This window comes from Heteronotia binoei, chromosome 13, assembly GCF_032191835.1.
Source record: "Heteronotia binoei isolate CCM8104 ecotype False Entrance Well chromosome 13, APGP_CSIRO_Hbin_v1, whole genome shotgun sequence".
Lineage (NCBI taxonomy): Eukaryota > Metazoa > Chordata > Lepidosauria > Squamata > Gekkonidae > Heteronotia > Heteronotia binoei.
This window is the reverse complement of record NC_083235.1, coordinates 47,071,021-47,091,995: the sequence shown is the minus strand read 5'-3', so window position 1 is coordinate 47,091,995 and position 20,975 is coordinate 47,071,021. Positions and strand designations below refer to the sequence as shown.

Here is a 20,975-nt window from a genome sequence, read left to right as displayed (position 1 = left end):
TGTGAGCTAGCTCATGCTAACTCAGCTTAGAGGGAACACTGCTGGTAGCCAAAGCAAAAATAAGAATTCTTAAGGGACAGAGAAACTAACATATATGAATTAGTCTGTTCCAAAATTTGAGGGTTTTTTTTTATTTTCCCCACTGCAGATTACACTTCCCTGGTAATGCTATCTCAAATCAGCAATTACCTTCTCAGTGGATGGTGAATAGGGTTTGTAACTAAAATACCAGTTTGTGCAAACACTTTGAAACTTTGTATAATTATTTCTGTTAATAGTGAATTAGAGAATTTGCCAAAAAAGGAAGAAAAGGTAGTCTAGCACATCCTATGCAAAAAACAAAAAAGTAATGCTGTTTATTGGGATGTACCAAAATAACACAATGCACACTATATAAGCTTTTGAGTTCGCCAAAATTCTTCATCCAGCTGAATGTTTAAAGAGTATGTGTGTTGTTTTTTTTATATTCAGCCAGAGAAAGAGTTCTGAAGAATTCAAAATCTTACACACCATGCTGTTGCAGAGGATGACTAAATTAATGTTACCCATCCATGGTGTATTCAAGCACTCTGTGGAGCACATAAAACCTTGAAAGTCAAGTCCCTTTGCAAGCTCCCCCTCTCACACTCACGAAATGGCCTCAATCATGTCAACGCCCATCTCCACACAGCAGTGGGCATGATCTGCCCGTGGTTCCGGCAGCCCTGAGACACAGTAGTAGCAATCACCTAGGATCTTGATGCGGAGGCAATGATTCTCCTGCCAAAAAAGAGGGGAGGGGGAGTCAGCAGCAACACTAGCTCCCTCTCCAAACTGCTCTCATCTCACTTAACAACTCTCTGCTCCTTCACCTATAAATTTCCATGAGAGACCACTGCAGCCAATAACTATACTCCTGCAGGGCATGGAGAACCCCCACCCCAGAATGCTGTGGGCACCCTCAAGGAAGCTACTTTTCCCACATAAGATGAAGAAACCATCAAAGTCCTGCATTTAGGAGGGCCATTTCACACACAACAGTGTTTGCCACAGATATACTGGTGGTTCCTGCAGGAAACACAAAGTGCATATGGGCATCCTCAAACACCCTTGTGTGCACATCCAGAATCCTGACTAGGCTGTGGTTCTCCAGCAGGTACATCCAGGTATTTAAGGCCAAAGGACCTGTAGTGCATGTTATGCTTTTGCTGCAAAAAACCTCTATGTAACTCAGATGTGCTTACAGCAAACTGAACTTCTGCAAAAAGCATGGAGTGGTCTGAGAGGCTGGGAAAAACTGCATATTATAGGAAAAGTAGCAGAAAGTGCCCCCTGGGATGCTCTAGGGAGACCTTTGGATTTGTTGAACCCCACTGACCTACAGCATAAGTGAATTCAGAGTTATCCCAGTCTAAGCTCATCAAAACCAATGGGATTACTTGAGAAATTCCTCTCATGATTGCATTGAAAAGTTCTTTCTGAGATGGCCAGCCTAAATCAGAACAGATCCAAGAAAGGACTGGGCGTCAGATCAGGAACCAGGGAATGGGAGGGACATGGAGTTCTTTGACAAAGCTGGGAGTGATGTGGGATTTTCAGAAAAGAATGAATTGGGACATTTTCCAGTGCCCAAAATAGCCTGTGATCCGTTTTGGCATTCTTACTAAACTTACAAGTCAAACAAAACTAAAATAACCCCCACATTAATATTATGCACTGAGTTCTACCAACAGCCACAAATAGTTGAACTGAAATGTTTTATTAGGAGAAAAAGTTAACATTTGGATGTTATTATTCTAACAAATTCAAAGCTTTATGTAGAAACTTTATGTATTGACACACATGTAAAAGTTTAAAGAAAATAAACAATAGTGTGCACTTCCCTTGCTCATTTAAATTAAGGAAAACAACAAGAAAGGCATTGAAACTTATTGACAATCCTAAAATAAGTTCCACCCTTCTAGACTCAGTGACTCCAACAACCCTGAAGGGGGTTAACTCTGGGCGTGCTCAATATGATAGTGCCGTTCTAAGCAAAAGACTGTGCATGATATGCCACTGGTACATCCATCTTCTTAAACTGTAACTCTAAGGCACTAAGGACACTCTGACATAGAACAACAGAAATGGAAGGGTGCCATAGAGGCCATCTAGTCTAACCCTCTGCTCAATGAATGATCAGCTTAAAGCACCATGGACAAGAGTTCATCCAGCCACTGCTTGAAGACTGCCAGTGAGGGGGAGCTCACCACCTCTCTAGGCAGCCAATGCAATTTCTTAATTACTCTTACTGTAAACATTGTTTTCCTAATATCCAGCCAGTACCTTTCCACCCATAATTTAAATTTATTTGCATAGTTCCGTCTAAGCTGTGCTAGAGCGTGCTGGTGCACAAACTTTTAACAGGTAGCTCAGACATTTCTGCTTCTGCCCACAAGGAAACATACTGGAAACAATGGAGGATGGGGGCACCTCCTTCTGGGGCCCATAGACTGGACCCCTTGGTCCGATCCTTTTGAAACTATGCTACAAATTTGGTGCCTCTACATAAAAAACAGCCCCCAATACCCCCAGATTGATTCTCCATTACAGCTATGGGGCTCATAGACTATAATAGCTCCCATAGGCTACAATGGAGCTGGAATATATATTTGCACATCCCTATTATGCTTTTCAGTATGATTTGTAAGCTGCCTTGAGTCACAGGGAAAAGTGGAATATAAACATTTGAATAAGTTAGTAGTTTGGGCAGGTTGATAACATTTCAACAACTTCCTGTTTGTTAGGTTAGGCAGGGTTCTGACAGTGATTGTTCCTCCTGTTATACATGACCTGTAATGCTGGTTGTCATATTCTAAAAAACACACAGTAGACTGCAAGAGTTTTTCCCCACCCAAGTGCTGGTATGTTTCTAAAGCTCAGCACAGGGCAACAGTCCAAGGCCAGGTCTACCAACATAATAGAAAGGGGTGCACAGACCTGTGTACTGGAGGCCATGTCTGCCAATATAGTGGAAAGGGGTGGGTGAAATTTGACTTGATTTTGTTTTCTCTTATAATGTTTAAATTTTTCTTAAAATACAGCTTAAATATAATTTTAAAAAATTATTCTGAGATTTTTTCAAGGTTATGGAAGTAATATTCTAAAAAACTAATTTATGTGATAGTCAAATGTTGACTTGTTCAGGGCTTTAATGCTATTAACTTATTCTACTCATGAGTTAGTTTATGCTCACAACAATGTGGAGCTTAGAGGGAACACAGATTGTGAGTCTGATCCTCTGCTGCCAACAGCAACAGCTCCCTGCCCTCCTCTAAGTGACAACCTTTCAAATACTTAAAGAGAGCAATTACATCCCCCCCTCAGCCTCTTCTCCAGACTGAACATTCCCAAGTCCCTTAGGCTTTCCTTGTACGGCTTGATCTCCAGGCCTCTGATCATCCTCATCACTCTCTTCTGCACCTGCTCCATTTTGTTCACAGCCTTTTCGAAGTGAGACCTCCAGAACTGCACCCAGTACTCCAGGTGTGGCCTGACCAATGTGGTGTACAGTGGGACTATGACATCTTGTGATCTGGATGTTACATCTTCAGTAACACCTATTCAGCGGTTCAGGAGCTATAAGTGGCTCATTGACATGTTACCTATGGCACTATTCCTCACCCCCAACATGACATCTGCCCAAGTGTGCAGTGCTGTTGCCTAATGAGTCTTGAGGCTGGCAGGTTGTTCCCACTTAGCACAGAGAGAGGTTCTAGCCATTCTGTCTCTTACAGTACTAAAGTTCAGCTTGAACTCTTTGACACAGGAAAGCTTTTATCTTTTAACATCCAGTCTAAGTATGAATTCCAGAGAGCCGGAAAGCTTGCACATGACTTTGTGTCACAAGTCTGACTTAAAAGCACTTCTTTCTACAGGCACCCAAGGAATGGCTAAGTAAGGGTAGGGGCAGACAAGCCTACATGCTCAGAGCTACTCTGTAAGTCACAGTTATACATTCAATATTAATTCTTATTGAATATGTATCTGGTGGAGTAGTACACAGGGCATTCTGTAATTATGTAGCTCTTTTGGATGATGGTAACTGCAAATGCAGTTCTTTGTGAGCTGTGTGGAGTGAATACCACTGTTGTAGTGCAATTGTGAAAAACACTTGCACAACTCAGTTCAGCTTGAAGCAAATCTGCTTGAACCCCATTCACTCACATGAAGGTTTCTATCAATGAGTTTACAGGCAATTACCATTTACCTAACCTCATTCTCTTCACTTGATGACATGCAACAGGGTCCCCCTCCCCGTTATGTATAATTTATAACAAGGAACCAAAAGCACTAAAATGGTAAATGGCATTACTTCCATCCTTTCCAGTTCAACAAACAAAAACTTGCTCCACAGGTCTGCTTGAAGTTAAAGCAACACATATCACAGGAGGGCAGAAAGGGTTGCAACAGTGCTTAGTTCTCTCTCAGGCCAGTTTGGCCAGGAATCCTGGAAGGTCTTTTGCCATCTTCTGGGCATGGAACAGAGGTCACTGGGGAGGGAGTGTGGAGGGATTTCCTGCATTGCGCAGGGAGTTGGACTAGATGACCCTGGAGGTCCCTTCCAACTCTATAATTAGCTTTCACTTTCACTTGCAGCCTCGGGGGAATGAATAAATAAATAAGATTCTTAAAAATGAAGATATCAGGTCTCAGGGAGTCAACAAGTTCTGTATTCTAGCATTCTTCAAATGAAATCCATTTTTTAACAAATTTATTGGATGGCAAATCTTCCTCACTAGCTAGTCAGTTTTGCCATAACCACCATATTCCACACCAAGATGGTGTACGAATTGTAACGGGTTAAAGTTAGGTGAACTCACACATTCATTTGGAGTTTGGATTTATGATATGTACTCTTCTTCACCACAATTTAGACTATATGCGTACATACAGGCATTCCCCCCAACATACACACACATGCGTGCACACACTCTTTCCAGGGATAATTGCTACTTTGAAACTGTCCAGTTTGCCCAATATATTACTGGAATCCGATTGCATGGTTTCATAAACTTAATCAGGATTTTTAGACATGGGAAAATTTCCATTAAAATACATAGAGTCGAAAATGTTCTGCTTAATATCACTGAATATTGGACAGCTGTAATATCAAGAAGGGATTATCTGGCAGAGTTGGACACCAAGGAGACATTACGGCATTATCTTCTGGCAGAGCGACAGCAGCAAAACACTGGCCCCATAACCTTCTCTCCACAGGCCCAGAAAAGGTCTCCACCCCAGCTCCATGCCTCCAGTATTTTCATTACTTACCGCAGCCAGTTTGTCAAAACGTGCAAAGAGCTCATTCAGTGTCATTACCAGCTCCTGTGCCGTACACTGAGATGCCAGGCTAGTAAAACCCTCAATGTCAGCAAACAGAATGCTGTTTGGGTGGAAAGAGAAGGGAAGTGAATATCAGAACATTCAGCCACCCTACAACCCCCCTAAGTCCCCAACAGCTTCTCTTCTCCATACTCTCATCTCCCATCCAAAAAGCATTCTACAGTATTAAGTCCTCCACATTTGCTGCAGAATGCTCTTTGGTTAACTTCAGCTTTGGAACCCTGCTTGCTCTCAGGTTTCTCCTCCCCTCATTCCAACATCCTAGTACCTGACATTGTCATGTTTCTGGATGTAAATCTTGTGGAACATCATATCTTCCTTCTTGGTATTAATGTCCTCCTTCATCTCCATGGCCACATGCTGCGGCAACACTGACAGTAGAAGCCGTTCCTGTCCACCACCATGAAAGAAAGACCCATTACAAATTTTACCTATACAACAATTTTGTTGCAAAATTCCAAGACAGCACCGATGCCTTAGTCCTTTGGCCAGCCACGGTATTCATACTTTGTTCCCTTCCGAATGTATTTTTGCCTTCTCCCAACAAATGAATTCTCCTTCACCACTGGAGGGGCCCCAATCTTCTGGCAGCCCTTCCCCACAAAGAACAAAGTCATCATAGTACCTGGTGTAACACAACCAGGAACTAGAGACCACAGTGAGATCTTTCAGTGACAGCACCTGCTTTCAGCCACATTCCTGCCAACCTCAACTCCCTCCCCCAATACCACAGTCCAGTCCTGACCCCACACCAGTTCCCCACCTGCTGACGGTTCTCACGTTGCAGGTGCAGTCGTGCCTGGATGTAGCCACGTGTCTCCTGAAAGGCCTGGCGTTGTGACACTTCAGCTGGGTAGTGGGTACAAATGCCGATAATGTTCGTACAAAGGAAGATCAAAATGTTGGCGCTGAGCTGCAAGCAGGAAAGGAACCTGTGTGAAATGGGGCACTACATTTCCTAGACACATTCTAGGTTTTGCTTCCCCGGACAGCCCATCCCCTTGGAGAAATAAGCCCATTATTTCGGCTCCCGCAGAGCCAGCTTCAGCTCTGCTTTCTGTACTTTGCCTGGTGGGCCTTCTTCCTCTGCTGCAAGCTGGGCTGCCCTCCCTTCTCTGAAGAATGAATTGGAAGCTTTGTCCAAGGAGATGCTCCCAATCCATAAAAGAAGCTTTTGTAACCCTCTTGCTGATCAGGGTATGAAAGGCTCAAGTAGGGAGAGTGGGTGGCAGGAAAATCCAAAGAGTGCAGCTCCAGGAGATTGATAGTAGGAATAGAAAGAGGGAAAATTCACTAAAAGGCATATTTGGAAGGGGGAGATTGTGGAGTACCCTGTAGCTATACACAGAAATATCATCCTCTTCATACAATCCATCTCACTAGGAAGTTATCCTAGCCCAGAGATGGCCAAACTTGCTTAACGTAAGAGCCATGTAGAATAATCGTCAGATGTTTGAGAGCCACAAGACATGAGTGGCAGATGTTTGAAAGCAGGAAGGAAAGAAGGCAAGCAAATAGATGGGGAGGGAGATGTGGAAAGAAAGCAATTTAAATTAATTCTCCAAGCTGCCAGCTGGCTTGACTTGGAGAAATGATTTAAAGAGACAAATGCCTTCTCCAAGCCAGCTGACAGGGCTGTGGGAGCTTTGAGAGCCACGGAATATGTGTGAAAGAGCCACATGTGAAACTCGAGCCACAGTTTGGCCACTCCTGTCCTAGCCTGATGCTTTAACCGCGATACAACATGGTGATGTGCTCTGAACTATCAGAGTATCAAAGACTTGGGTGATTTATTCTCAGTTTTCCATTCTACCATGACCTTGGACCAATCATGTTTCCTCTCCCACAATCTAGCTTACCTCATAGGGATGTTGTGAAGAAAAAACAGAGGAGGGAAGAGCTACCTTTAGCTCCTTATGAACATATGAAGCTGCCTTATACTGAATCAGACCCTTGGTCCATCAAAGTCAGTATTGTCGTCTCAGACTGGCAGTAGCTCTCCAGGGTCTCATGCTGAGGTTTTTCACACCTATTTTGCCTGGATCCTTTTTTTTTTTTTTTTTTTTTTGAGATGCCAGGGATTGAACCTGGGACCTTCTGCTTCCCAAGCAGATGCTCTACCACTGAGCCACCGTGCCCTCCCCTTAAAAGGGCAGGATTTTAAAAAATTGTCTTGTAGGTCACTGGTTGAAGTTTTCTCAGCCACAAATTCACTAACTCAGGGGCATCAAATTTACAACCCGCAGGATGCAACTCTTTAATCTGGCTTGCAGCTCTTTTCTCCCCTCTCCTCACCCTTTGAAGCTCCAAGGCTGCTGAAGTCCCAGCTCCTTCTGCCTTGCCTTTGCCTGCTTCAGTAGGAAGTTCTTTTGGATTTGCAAAGCTGCAAGAAAATGCAGAATGGATTTTCCATTAAGGTGTCTGCACCCAGATAGACTACTCTGGGAATAGTCTATCTGGGCTCAGAGACTTTAATAGAAAATTCATTCTACATTTTCTTCACAACTTTGTCTGTGCTGTAATGTTTTCAATGGAGCGGAGCTCAAGTAGTTTCACTTTCCAGCATTTGTATGGCCAGCTGAACCTGTTGCTTGCTGGAGTGCTCTCTTTGCAAATAAAGGTTTGATGCTTTGACCCAGCTTGTCTCTGCTGAATGAACTTGAGAACTGGTGCGTGGTGAGTACTCTAACCTGGGAACCCACAGCCAAAAGGGGATATTACACTGGAGAGCCATTGCCAATCTGAGTATATCTGTGGGGGGGGGGGGGGAGAGAAGCTTGCAGTGCTCAGCCATTTAACGTTTTCCTAGAGTCAGACCATTTTATATTTTTAGTTTAGATTTTTAGTTTCTGCTGTGATCCTTGTGTTTTTTCTTGATGTTTTATTTTAAAATTGCATTGGCAAATCCCACTATTTCCCCACCTTTCCATTTTAAACAAAATATTGCAAGAGTTTTAGGCCTTTGACAACATATAATTTTAAGCATGCTTGTATTTTAAAGCGGAAAAAACCTTCATGTTTGTCTATATCCTTTATAAAGTTTATATCTCCGCTATCTGGCATTACATTTTATGACATGCATGGCCCAGCCCCATAAAGTCCCATTTATGTCAGGTCCGACCCTCATAACAAATGTATTCAACACCCCTGCACTAACTGGCTTTAAGCAAACCACTATTCTTTCAGCCTCAGCCATCTTCCCACCTCTCCACACATCTGCAATACAGAGGAATAATAGTGGCCTATCCTACAAGGCTGCAAATTAACACACACAATGTGCTCTGAATATTTTCATAAATAAATGTTAGGTATCTCCTTTACCATGACTGTTGGTACTATAAGGCACCCAGTTGAAGATACCCTGAGCAACTGGCTTAAAGAAGGCACAACAAGGTTCACATTGAATGTTTTCCCCACACAATTGTCAGTATGCCTGTAGGACAAAGAGCTGCCATAGCTGATTACTGAGCAGACCTGAACGAGGGTCATTATCATTACACAGTGCTTCAAAACTAGATGGTTGTAAGGCTTCTCATTAATACTGATTTCTGCCTGGGTATCAGAACATCACTGTCACTAACTACCACCACTCCCAGTTCATGAGCTAAGAAAGGAGCATAGCTGTCCAGCAGCCACTGAGGCATGGCAAAAATGCCAAGAGTGGGTGCAGGAAAGCAGCTTACAATCCCAAACACATAACAACAACAGATAATTTTAAAGGAATTTCCATTGGGAAGAGGGCAGTCCTTCAGCATGCAACCCTCACCATTTCACAAAGCACTTCAAAGGCAAAATGAATAAAAGAATAACAAACAATGCAGGGCTCAAAATGACTGCAGAATTATCACTGGACTGGAAAAAGTTTTGTTCTGTTTACAGAGTTTATAAACTCCCCAATAAAGGTTGGCGGGATAATATTATCAGTTCAGAATAAAATTGAATATTCTTTAATTGAATTACTACAGGCCTTGGAAAAGCAACGTTAATCTAGTCCTCACATTACAATAGCCTGTTCTGCTAAAGCATGGGGAGGGGACTATTCTACATAAAATATTAAACATGCTGAAGAGCTATTTCACAGGCTTAAGGGGGTTCTTACAGTTTTGGAGAATATGCTTTATATTTATTTAGTTAAAATGCTTAAACCCCATTGTTTTGGTAGAGGACAGCATACACAATTTTTAAAATTCACAGAAATAATAAAGACACTTATGTATGCGCATAGAAAACAGCACAAAAATGCAGATAAAATTAAAACGCATAACAGACCAATCCTATGCAAAATTATTCCTGTCTAAGGTCACCAATTTCACTTTGCTTAGAGTGAAGTAAATCTGTTAGGCCTTCACTCTAAGGCTGCAATTCTAAACATAGTTACCATGGGTAAGTCCCACTGAATTCAGTGCTTAGACTGAACTAAAAAAGACACAACTAGGTTTTACAGAGTATCCGGGGACAAACTGGATACATCAACATCAATTTAGAGCCAAGCATGGACCACTTAAGAAGACCAAAGAAGATCACCACAGATTTGAACCCCGCCCTTCTCTCTGAAACAGAGTCTCAGAGTGGCTGACAATATCCTTCATCTCTTTCCCCCACAACAGACACCCTGTGAGGTAGGTGGAACTGGGAGAGCTCTCCCAGAGGCTGCCCTTTCAAGGACAACTCCTACAAGAGCAATGGCTAACCCAAGGCCATTCCAGCAGCTGCAAGTGGAGGAGTGGGGAATCAAACCCAGTTCTCCCAGAGAAGAGTCTGTCCACTTAATCACTACACCAAACTGGTTTGCCACTACAAACCACTACACCAAATTGTAACAATGTCACAAGGGCCCAATCTTTACAAGTGCCAAAATGGCCAGCCCTCTTCCCCACATTGGGACACCATAACATTGTGCCTTTAAAAATATGAGTTAAGTCAAACAAGTGTGCATTAACTTCCTTTCCAAAGAACAAAAATTGAACCAGCAAAATAGTCAAATTAACCTGTCAGAGGGGTTACTCTATAATCTTGGACCACCATCACTCATTATCACCCTTCAAAAGGATGGCATAAAAAATAGGGGTCCAACCAACCCCTAGGAGGTTGAAGGCGGTTCTCCAGGCAATTTTGCCTCAGATCAGATGACTAATGATTTAAAAGGTCAAAACAAAGATTTCAAATTGCATCAGGAAACAAACTGAAAGCTGATGTAAGTAGATCAAAATAAATTAAAGTTACCTAGGTGGTGAGCCCCAAACAACAACTGGATGGTTGAATTTTGAACTAAACCGAAGTTTCCAAGAACTCTGCAAAGGCAACCAAATGTGGTATGCACTACAACAGCTTCATCTGGATGTTATCAAGGCACGTGTAACCGTGGCCAAGTCACCTCTCTAGACAGGTGACACTACCTAAGCCAATTAAAAATACTGCAGAATAAAAGGCTGGATCCTTTGACTCTCTTCCACCAAGTTTTCTTGCAATGGTGAAAGACTTCCTTCAATTAAAAAAGAACTTTCTTCAGCAGAGGAAGCCTTTGTTCATTAGAAAAAGTCATTATCCAGTCTTTTGGAGTTGAAAAAAGACATTGCAGAAGAAAATCATAGGACCCAACTTAGAGGAAGGGAGTCCTAGAATACAACCCAGAGCATCAAATTTGGATGTGGGAAACCTGGTTCCAAATCCTTGGCCAGATATGAAATCTACTTAAGAGTCACAGGAACAAATGAAAGATGTGGCTCTCTGCAAACATCCATATTTACCTGACAGGAAGATGACTACCCCTCAACAAAATGTTATGCCCCAAAGTTTTTTATTTTATTTTAAGTACTGTACATAATTGTAAGTTGTATATAAATTTAAAACCTACCCCCCCTTTTTTTGTCTTGACAGCACATGTAGAAAATAAGCCATGATGTTTCTTTCAGGTAAACAGGATTCCTGAAGTATCTCACATCTCATGGCTTTACAGAACCCATGCTCTCCTGCTTATTCCCAGAACAAAGGTCTTATCCAGTCTTACCAACCGTAATGGTAGAAAACCATAACTTTTTTGGTAAAAATTGCAGATATGAGAGTTTTTCAAACCTATTTTTTAAAAGCCCGTTTCAATAGAGGGGCTCAGATGTGTCACCACGAGAGCCTGGAAAATGCCAGATCATTATTCTGTGTCGCCACCCTCTTGGGGCCTCTTTCCCTTCCTCCCAGCTTTTCCCTCTGTGCACACATATTATGCATTTTACTGCTGCACTGTTACTACTGTGGGGTTTCCACCCTTTAATGATTTGTGTTAAAAAAATACATTATGTAGAAGTTTCAGCACACAGCAACAACAGCACAATTACCTAGTGTTTTGACATTCTGAATTTAACAGATTCAAAGGGGATAAAAATCCAAAACTTAATTATATATCAAGGGGATGGACAACAGAATGACAAAAAGATGATGCAACTACTGATGAGCATAAGGGTTAATAGAGCTTTTGCACTTTGCAGAAATGAACACAAAAGCATTCCTTAGACATGTTCAGTTCAGCAACTGACAGAGTACCAAGGCACAGACAGACTGATCTAAGACTAGCTACCCCAGCTGGGACAAAGTTATCAATGCTACACCGCTACAACAGCACCACGCAGCACATATTACACAGCACCAATAATGCAGTGACAGTGGTTCAGATGTGCTATTGTAGCCTTGGCCTGGATCTGGTTCTCTATGGGGTCCTGAAAGTTACACTAGCCTCAGCAATACAGGGAAGTCAGTAACTTTTAATGCATCCACTTAAAAAAAATGTTGAATATCATAGAATTCTTCATCATCCAAATCCTGGTACGAGTCTATTCTATTCCATGCAAACATTGGCAGTGCAATCTTGAACAGTTACATCCTTCTAAATCAATTGAAGGGCTCAGAAGGATGTAACTCTGCTTATGTTTGCAGGAAATTCCATAGGTGATTCAAGAAGCCAGTCAAGGACTTGTGAAATAAAAGCGGACACTGGAAGTTTAGGGGTTCCCCGGAGAAGGACAGGACACAAAAAGTCTTCCTTTCAGCAACCAAAAGCCACTCTTAAACAACTTCTGGTCTCAGCCTCAGACAGACCACAAACATTCAACCATGTGAGAACTATTCTCATTATAAGAAATTAAGCAAAGATTTTGTGGAGATGCTGTTGGTTTCTGCACTGGATAAATAAATGAGATGCTAATGAGAGCACGAGAGATCTCAAGGTGCCCCCACACTGTTACTATGCACCCAAAGGTGAAATTGGGCAGGACTGCACAGGTGCAGATAAAAGTCACTTTTCACTCAGAGCACGGAATGGAGAGTTCTGGCAGATCATTTTGGATGTCCCATTAAAATCATATTCTACTCGACCCTTGGAAAACTGGGGCAGCCCTGCTGTGCTGAGGAAGAGCCGGCCTGGTCTGAGACATCTCACGTTTCCCTAGTGGCACAGGAAGGAGCCATACAGCAGTAAGTCCCTGCTGCAAGTGTCACTTGAGAAGGAGGCTTTGGCCTTTAAGCTCCAAGGCAGCCACTTGCTTGCTCATTCAACAGTGCCTGGGAATCAGAGCCAATTGCTATCCCCAACTCCAGCCTTGACAGTCTTTCCTTTTCACACCCAAAGCCTCAAATCTCCTCCAATAAGATACCTCCCCCCAATTAGTGTAGGGTTTCAGCTGTTCCTTTCCCAGCACTTTTCAATCTGCTTCTTTGTCACATAAGTGCTCATTATCCACTCCTGCCTCCTGCAGCCCTCCTCCTTACCTGCTTCCAGAGGAAGGAGTCCATACGGTTTTGATGCCAAGAGATTACCAGGTGCAGCACTGAAAGCAAAGCCCCAGCCAGCACAGCCGCTCGCATACGCACAGGCAGTAGAGTGTAGATGATGTAGATGAAGAAGACGCTCCACCAGACCCCCTCGGAGGCGCTACGTGGTGAGACCAGAAGGGTGCCTACGGCCTGCACCCCGCATAATGCTCCGATGACCAGGTAACTCACAGCCCACATGCAGTCTTGATGGAAGCCAGTCCGGTTGCAGAGAAACATAAGGGACAGAAAGAGGGCAGCCGCCACAGCAAGGGCAGCAGCATAGGGGACACGGGGAGCACCAGGCACACAGTGAAACAGCAGCATGATGCCACAGGCGAGCACCAGGACTCCCATGAGCACAGTCAATGAACTCTGGTTCATCTGGAAGAAGTAGCGCTGATAGAGGCGCTCCAGCTTGGCGGAGCGGAAACGCTTTGAACGGAACACCTGCAGGAGGCGCCGGCTGCAATCGCTTGCCAAGAGTCCCTTGGCCTCACTCCCTGTGCCGCTGCCATCCTCAAAGCCCAGATCCACAGCTTTGAGTCCCAGGTCTCCTGTCCCAGGACCAGGTGGCAATGACGGCTGCTGCTTCTTGCCATAATGGTCCTCCTGCCATGAACAGTTCAGTCCCAGCCCCCCGCTGCCTCCACGCTCCAGCTCTGGGTCCTGTAGGCAGCTCATGTAGCGTGGACCACAAAGTGCTGGGCGATGGCGCTTGGGCCCATTGCGCTCGCCCCAAGCGGTCTTCCGTTCGTCCACCTTGGGCACCAGGATGCCACTAAACCAGGACATGCTGCAGGAAAGGAAAACCAGGTCAGAAAGAGGCATAAACAGCAGTAAATGCTGCAGGGAAAGGAGAATGACTCAGAGATTTGCCTCTCCAAGACACTCAGCGGCATACAGTTCAACTGGGGGAGCAGTTCCTGCCTGAGAGTCACACCACAGAGACGTGCAAGCCAGCAGGCAGGAAATGTTTCATGTACCTGTTCTCCCGGAAGAGTCCCAAAGTAAGGAAAAAGGAAATGGTGGATCAGTATATTATTGGTAGGTAGAACCCTGAGATTGAGCATTCCTCTCTAGAAGCATGGTCAAAGAATGGGGGGATACTTTCATTATAAGTTACTGTATAGTTTACAGGATTCACAGTACACAAGAAGCCAGCCACTATACTGGACACACATTGGCAAGGAGAACAGACTGCCCTGGAAGATGGGATGAGGCTTGAGTGGCAGCAGCAGGATGGTGGTGGGCACAATCAAATATGCCCAATACAAGAATAGGACAGGGCTAGCACATGCAGGATCTCCAGGAAGAAAGCATCCAGTGTTCTTGCCAAGGGAGGTCTGATGTGATCAGTGAGCCATATTCCAAAACCCCTGTGTGTGCTTCTACAGAGGTCTCTGGAACATCTGACTATCTCCACCTTGCAGGGGTCATTTGCCCTGCCTTGGGGAAGTGCTGGTACCTGGAGGGCCGCTGGGAACTGGGTGTGATGAGGCGTCATGGATCTCCCATAGGGAAGGCAGACTGGAAACTGTGGGGGGTGTCTCTCATTTCAACATTGACCCAAGGCTGAAACCTGCAGAGAGAAGAGGAGCTGGTCAGGCTGGTCGTGCATGTTAGATACCATTCCACAGCTGAAATAACTGGGCAATCCTATTCTGCAGCTCTCTGAGACTCTAGACCAGGTATTTCTTTCCTTCCTAACCAATGGCCATTTTCTTGCATTCTCTTAGTTGTCTCCCAGTCATTTCAGAGTTAGTGGCAGCATCCCCACTGAGTTTTAACCACTTTTGTTTCCTTTATTTTGCACCCCTTGCTTGTCCAAAGTATAGAGAGAGCATGAAAATAATGCTCTATTGAACAGAACGTGTTCAGAAGCAGACAAACAGTGATTCCAGATCAAAAGGAACATTCACACTTGTCTTTTAGCCTCAGGCAGCAAAGAATCACTCAAATGCGGGTGCCGGGGCTTACAATCAGTAGTATTTTTCCAGTCCTACATAGGGTAATTAAAGGAATCTGAGTTAGCCACTGACAAAACATAAAGAAATATCTGCTCCGGTGACCAGCCACTGATATATTAACACATTTACCTTACAGTTTAGAATGACCAAGAGACAGAACCCATTAGGGAGAAGAGGCAGCACTGACAAGAAGGAACTGGCTTGATTCTTGACATCTGAGGTCACCAGAGGCAAGGAATATGACTCGCCCCATCCTGATGCAGTCCCTGAGTGCCTCATTTCATTCTCTCTTATATTAATTAACAGCTGACACTAGTGGCTGGGAGGAGAAGTGCTGCATTTGGGAACACTGTAGCAGTAGGAGCACAACCTCTCCAACACCAACAGGACATGGTCCCCACCAACATTTAACCATGGGAGTGCAATGCACAGGATTTCCTCTCTGCCTTCGCATGATGAAGGATATTTAACTAGTATTCATTAACAGCCTTACAAAACACTGGGGTAGGCTGCAGAATCAGTCTAAGTTTTCTATTTTAGTGACATGATCATTTTGGAACTGAGGGAAGAAGGGAGACAGAGCTACTTAGAAGAAATTGGGTAATTTGTCTCAGGCCCTTACAAAGCAAAGGGCCTGCCCCCTGAACCTCAAGTCCTACACAGACCACTGGCCCCTGCCCTTACCACAGTGCCCACCAGAACACTCATTTTTAAAGGAAATGGTGTATTAGAAGATTAAGCTTAGAGTGAATCTCAACATGTGATTGTGACATGGGACCTGTCCCCAATTGCGCTGAAGTAAATAGATGTTAATTTGACATTTATAAGGTTGCTTAAAGTACTGATGTGCACACTGCCTGAGAAACATTAATTTTTTTGTTCATTTAGTTAAACTTAAGCTGGCCAAAAAAATGTATTCTTGGGAGGCTGGAAGGGACAGGTATACTTATTTCTACCAAGGCCCCCTTGTACCCTAACAGTAAAGAAATTTAAATTAGTAACCTCAAGGTAAAAACCTTCTGGGCAGCAACAGAGATAAGGTAAACATGTACAAGAATTCTTGCCCATGGTCACCCAGGTCCATACATATATGGATAGGTCCTTGTAGAAAGTAATGGTAGACCCCCGCAATGACACACTAGTTCCAGGCCCTGTAAGCTACCTGGCAAGCAGTCCTGAAGGGAAAGAGAAAGGAAGGGAACAAGCTTAACTAATAAAGGACCAAAATGTACTATTCCTCATCCTTTCCTCACTAAAACTGACATGCTTTTAGCTAATATCTGTGTATCAAAGCTAGTTCCCCAACATTCCACCAAACATTAGAGTGATCGAGTAATGGAACTCAAGATAGGTCTATGCTGACAAAGATACAGAGATATGCAGACAAGAGCAGCTTCGAGTCTTCATTAACTGGGATCACTACCAGAAAGGAGCACCACCCAAAATACACCTCTTTGTTTTCTGCATTTCACCCAAACACTGAGTGACCCAGCCTTCACCAACAGTGATTCCTCAGGATCCTGGAGCCCACAAAAGCCTACATACACCACAATAACTGGTTTTGTTAGTAAGTATGTATCTAGGGCCCTCACCGCAATTGCCCAAGCTAGCCCAATCTCAGTGGCCCCCAACCTTTCTGGCACCAGAGACCAGTGGCCCCCAACCTTTCTGGCACCAGAGGTTTTGTGGAAGACAATTTTCCATGGACCGGCGATGGTGGTGGTGCTGTGGGATTTGCTGCCCCAGGCTGCCCCCATGCTCTGCCCCTGCCCCCCATGGGGGTCTTTAAATGAGGGGTAGGCAAAGGTCACTGCTGCACTGCCCCTTCCGCCCACCTGGAACCCAGGCAGATGGATGAAAGAGGTGGTGCTTTGGAGTGACCTGGGTGGGTGAAAGGGGCAGTGTGGTGCCTCTGCCTCACTCTGTGGACCAATGGGACCAGTACTGGTCTGCAGCCCGGGGGTTGAGGACCCCTGCCCAATCTCATTAGCTCTCAGAAGCTAAGCAGTATCAGCCCTGGCTAGTATTTGGATGGGAGACCTCCAATGAATACTGGCATCATGACACTGACGTTTCCCATGCACGGGTGTCGAACTCATTTGTTATGAGGGCCAGATCTGACATAAATGAGACCTTGTTGGGCCAAGCCATGTGTGTCATATAAGTAGCTGAGATATAAACTTTATAAGGGACACTGACGAACACAATTTTAAAATTTGTATCTCTCCTGTGTGATCAAGGGTACTGCGCAAAGGAAGCTCTGGCTCTTTCCCTCCCTTGCCAGGGGATGAGGAGGGGGCAGAGCCACAGCCAATAGAAGGAAAGGGGGCTTTGATCCGTAGCTCCTGTGCAATTGAGCAAGCCTGGCAAAGCAAGCTGTGACATAGAGGGAAGCAAGAGAGGAGGAGAAGAAAGCAGACTCGCTCGCGGGCCTGATAGGAACCCTCCGGGAGCCTGATTTGGCCTCCAGGCCGCATGTTTGATACCCCTGCACTACAGAGTCACTATAAGTCAGCTGTGACAGCAAACAACAAACACATCCAGGAGTTAAAAAAGAAGATGAATTGAACAAAATTATGATAAATTTCCAGAGAAGTGCATACCCAGTGAAAATGCAGTCTTGTCTGTGCGATCTGAGGTCTCCAGAGAATCAAGTTTTACTCCCTGCTTGTTCTCCCCTCATATCAAATATCTGGAACGAACAGCAATAGGAACTTCACATGCATTTCTGCCCAAATTCAACAGCAATAGGAACTTCACATGCATTTCCGCCCAAATTCAATTTTACCAGTGTTTGCACTTCAGTCAAACATTCCTTTGCCATTCCAGCCTCGCTCTCACCCTCTTCTCCTGCACAGCATGCAACAAGATAGACTTTTAAGCCCAGTGAGGAAAGCGTTTTGCAGCTGGGTCCCTTGCTCCACCAGTTCAATGTGAAACCAAACTGGAATAGTTTTCTTTTCTCAAACTCTATTTATCTCAAAAGTCAACCAACCCTTGTTCATTTTAGCTCCATCCACTTCAGATATGGATTCTATTCCCCCCCTTATCTGCGTCCATTCCAGGAGATGGCATCAACATCATAACATCACTACTCTTTCCAGTAAAAATGCCAACAGGCTCTGGACACCAGAACCCTCTTCATTTCCCCTGCAATCCTCACAACATCCTTCTCATCTGGAATACCGAGGGAACACTCTGATGCAGCCACCCCTAGACAGTCAGTGTAGTGCAGTGGTTAAGAGCAGTGGATTCTAATCTGAAGAACCAGGGTTGATTCCCTTCCACTTGAAGCCTGCTGGGTAACCTTGGGCTAGTCACGGTTCTCTCAGAACTGTCTCAGCCCCACCTATCTCACAGGGTGTCTATTGTGGGTAAGAGGAAAGAAGCACTTTGAAATTCCTTAAGGCAGAAAAAAGACAGGTATAAAAACCAACTCCTCTTCTTCTACCTCTTGTGTGAGACAGCAGCTGGTTTAAGCAGCCAAGCTGTACAAGAGACAACTTCATAACCAGTTTGAGGAGGTCAGGCATAGAGGATATAACTTAGCTAAGGTACTGTGCTAAAAGAAGGGGTGGAGGGAGAAGGATCTCAGCTAAATAGCACCCCTTCATTGTTGAAACAAAAACTGCAACATAAGAAAGCATTAAAACAGTATCATCATAATAAACAGCAACAATGTGATAAAATAATCACATTTTCCTGAGGTCAATATATCCTAAAACGATTGCAGCCTTTTGGCAGTTTCTCTCAGTTCACACGCACTACTTCCTATATTCAAGCACTCATTTCCTTATGGCACAATATGCCTTTAAATCACACCTGGTTATAGACAAAACTGCAGATAGCTGTGTTGGTCCATCGGAACACATACCCAAAGTAGTACCTTTTGGAACAAAAGTGTTGTCCGACTGTTAGGAGGCCACAGTTTGCTTTGGAAAGATAATGTCCTTCTCTTCCCCACCCCCCTTGTACCTCCTGGGTGTTGCATACATGCTGAAGAACCCCAGAATGACCACTTGTGAACTCTGTTTAAGCTGCAGACAAGTGGGGGGAAACTCCCAAAGACCAATGCAGAGGTAGCTAAAGATTGAGGGAAGCCCACCTGCTCCTTCTTCAGGTATGTAACCTGACCAGGCTGAGATTAGCCATACAGTCCCGCCCATATTCTTCAACCAGCCAATCAGCCACAGTGATCCCAGAAAACCAATGGTAGGGGAGCCAACGGTGGCGGTGGGAGAATAGGTTATATATTTTAGTCTTCACAAACAGAACAATGAAGGTTAAACCTTTTATGGGCATTCCCTTCTTTCCCTCAAGTAAGACACAATCGGTTGCATTATGCCCTTTGCCAGGTGCTTGGGACTTTCTGGCCTATGCTGCCCAGATCAGAACCGGGGGGGGGGGCGAGCTAGGAAAGGAACATATCAGTCTCCCCCAGTCAGAGCCTTCCATAAGGACCTTCTAAGGAGCCGCGACAAGACAACTTTCCTGGCCCCGGCATCAAAGGATCCCCGCACTGCCCGGCTGTGCAGGTGCGTCCCCCCACCGCCAATCCGCAGGAATCTGGGCTACCCTCTTGCGCTCCTCATTGGGCTACCCCGTCCCAAGACCCACCCGCCGGGATTCCCCCCAAGTCCGCCGCTTCCCTTGGCCTTCCCTGCTCTCCAAACGGGCATGCTTTGGCCAATATCTGATCACTCAAAGACGACGTGGGGACGGCCTAACTGCAGCACCAGTCTCTCCCCCCCCCTCCCCCCCGATTCCCGCCGTTCTTTTCTCATTCCTCTGGAGAGCAAGCTCCTTCAAAGGCCCGGCCTTTCTGGAACCGGCTGTTCCCAGAACCAAACTCGCCACCACCCCAGACACACACACACACCCCGGCTCCTCCATTCCCCTTCCCGAGCGCAATGCATGACCCCTTCGCGATCTCTCCCGCTCTTTGTGCGCTCCTACTCCCTGTTCCACCCCGGCTCCACGAACTGTACAGAGACGACACCCCCCCCCCCGCCGCCCCTTTACCTCCCAGTGCCTGGGCCGAGTCCTGGCGCTACAGGGACCTCCTCTCCTCCGGGTGGAAAGAAGCCGCCTCGCCTGCCAAGCGGGTCCTTCTCCAGCTCCCCCCCACCCCGGCCCCACGACTCTCTGTTTACGGCACAGCCCCCCCTCGCCGCCTTCTCCTCCTCTCCATTGCTGCCTGCTCGCTGTGGGCCCGTCCCCTCCTCTCCTCCTCCTCCTCCTCCCCGCGTTGTCCAGGGTAAACGCCCTCTAGCCCGGATCCACAAGGCTCACCGCGCTCCGAGCCGGGGATCGCCAAGCAGGAGGCCTTAAAGGCACAAGGTCCCTTTTGTGTGCTGCTTCCCCAGCCTGTTGCGCTGCGTCGGGGGGCAATTGTGGAGGAAGAGGGGAGAGGAGGGAAGGGGGGCAGCGAGAGAGGAGCTGTGATTCTAGGCAGCAGCGAGGGCGCTTGGCAACCGAGTCGAAGTCACCTAGCCAGAGCAAGGGCACCTGCTAAAGGCAGGCAGGCTGCCTCGAGGTGAGGTGAGGTGAGGTGAGGGTGGGTAAGTGGGTGGAGGAGGGGAGAACAACTTGGCCCGCTTGTGCGGCCCACTCCCCATGTCGGGCACGGAGTCCTTTGATTTGCACACGAGGCCCGTCGCCTGCGTTATTCCTCACAGTGATTTCTTGGGGTAGCCAGAGGACCCCATGCTCTGCACTCTTCTCATATGCTTGTCCTCCCGCTCACACACCATTCTCCCCCCCCCCCCCCGCCGCCAATCAAATGAAGTCTCCATCCTCAAGAGTTTTCATAATAATTCCCGTTTGGGAGTGGGATGGGGGAAC

General features: G+C 45.6%; 1 protein-coding gene across 2 annotated transcripts in view; it reads right to left on the bottom strand.

Annotated features, from left to right (window-relative positions):
- The window catches only part of ADCY6 (adenylate cyclase 6), a 61,555-nt gene extending 41,113 nt beyond the window's left edge, over positions 1–20,442 (bottom strand). Inside the window, exons 1-7 of one of the 2 annotated variants that reach the window (XM_060251988.1) lie at positions 20,424–20,442; positions 14,630–14,743; positions 13,120–13,957; positions 6,128–6,277; positions 5,633–5,754; positions 5,293–5,404; positions 632–759 (exon numbers count right to left, since the gene is read on the bottom strand). In XM_060251988.1, the coding sequence (XP_060107971.1) occupies positions 632–759; positions 5,293–5,404; positions 5,633–5,754; positions 6,128–6,277; positions 13,120–13,956 (1,349 nt within the window). In that variant the 5' untranslated portion in view covers position 13,957; positions 14,630–14,743; positions 20,424–20,442. Of the gene's footprint in view, positions 1–631; positions 760–5,292; positions 5,405–5,632; positions 5,755–6,127; positions 6,278–13,119; positions 13,958–14,629; positions 14,744–20,153; positions 20,320–20,423 lie in introns of those variants that run through there. The other variant, XM_060251986.1, reaches the window with a different exon arrangement.
- Positions 20,443–20,975: the final 533 nt, after the last annotated feature.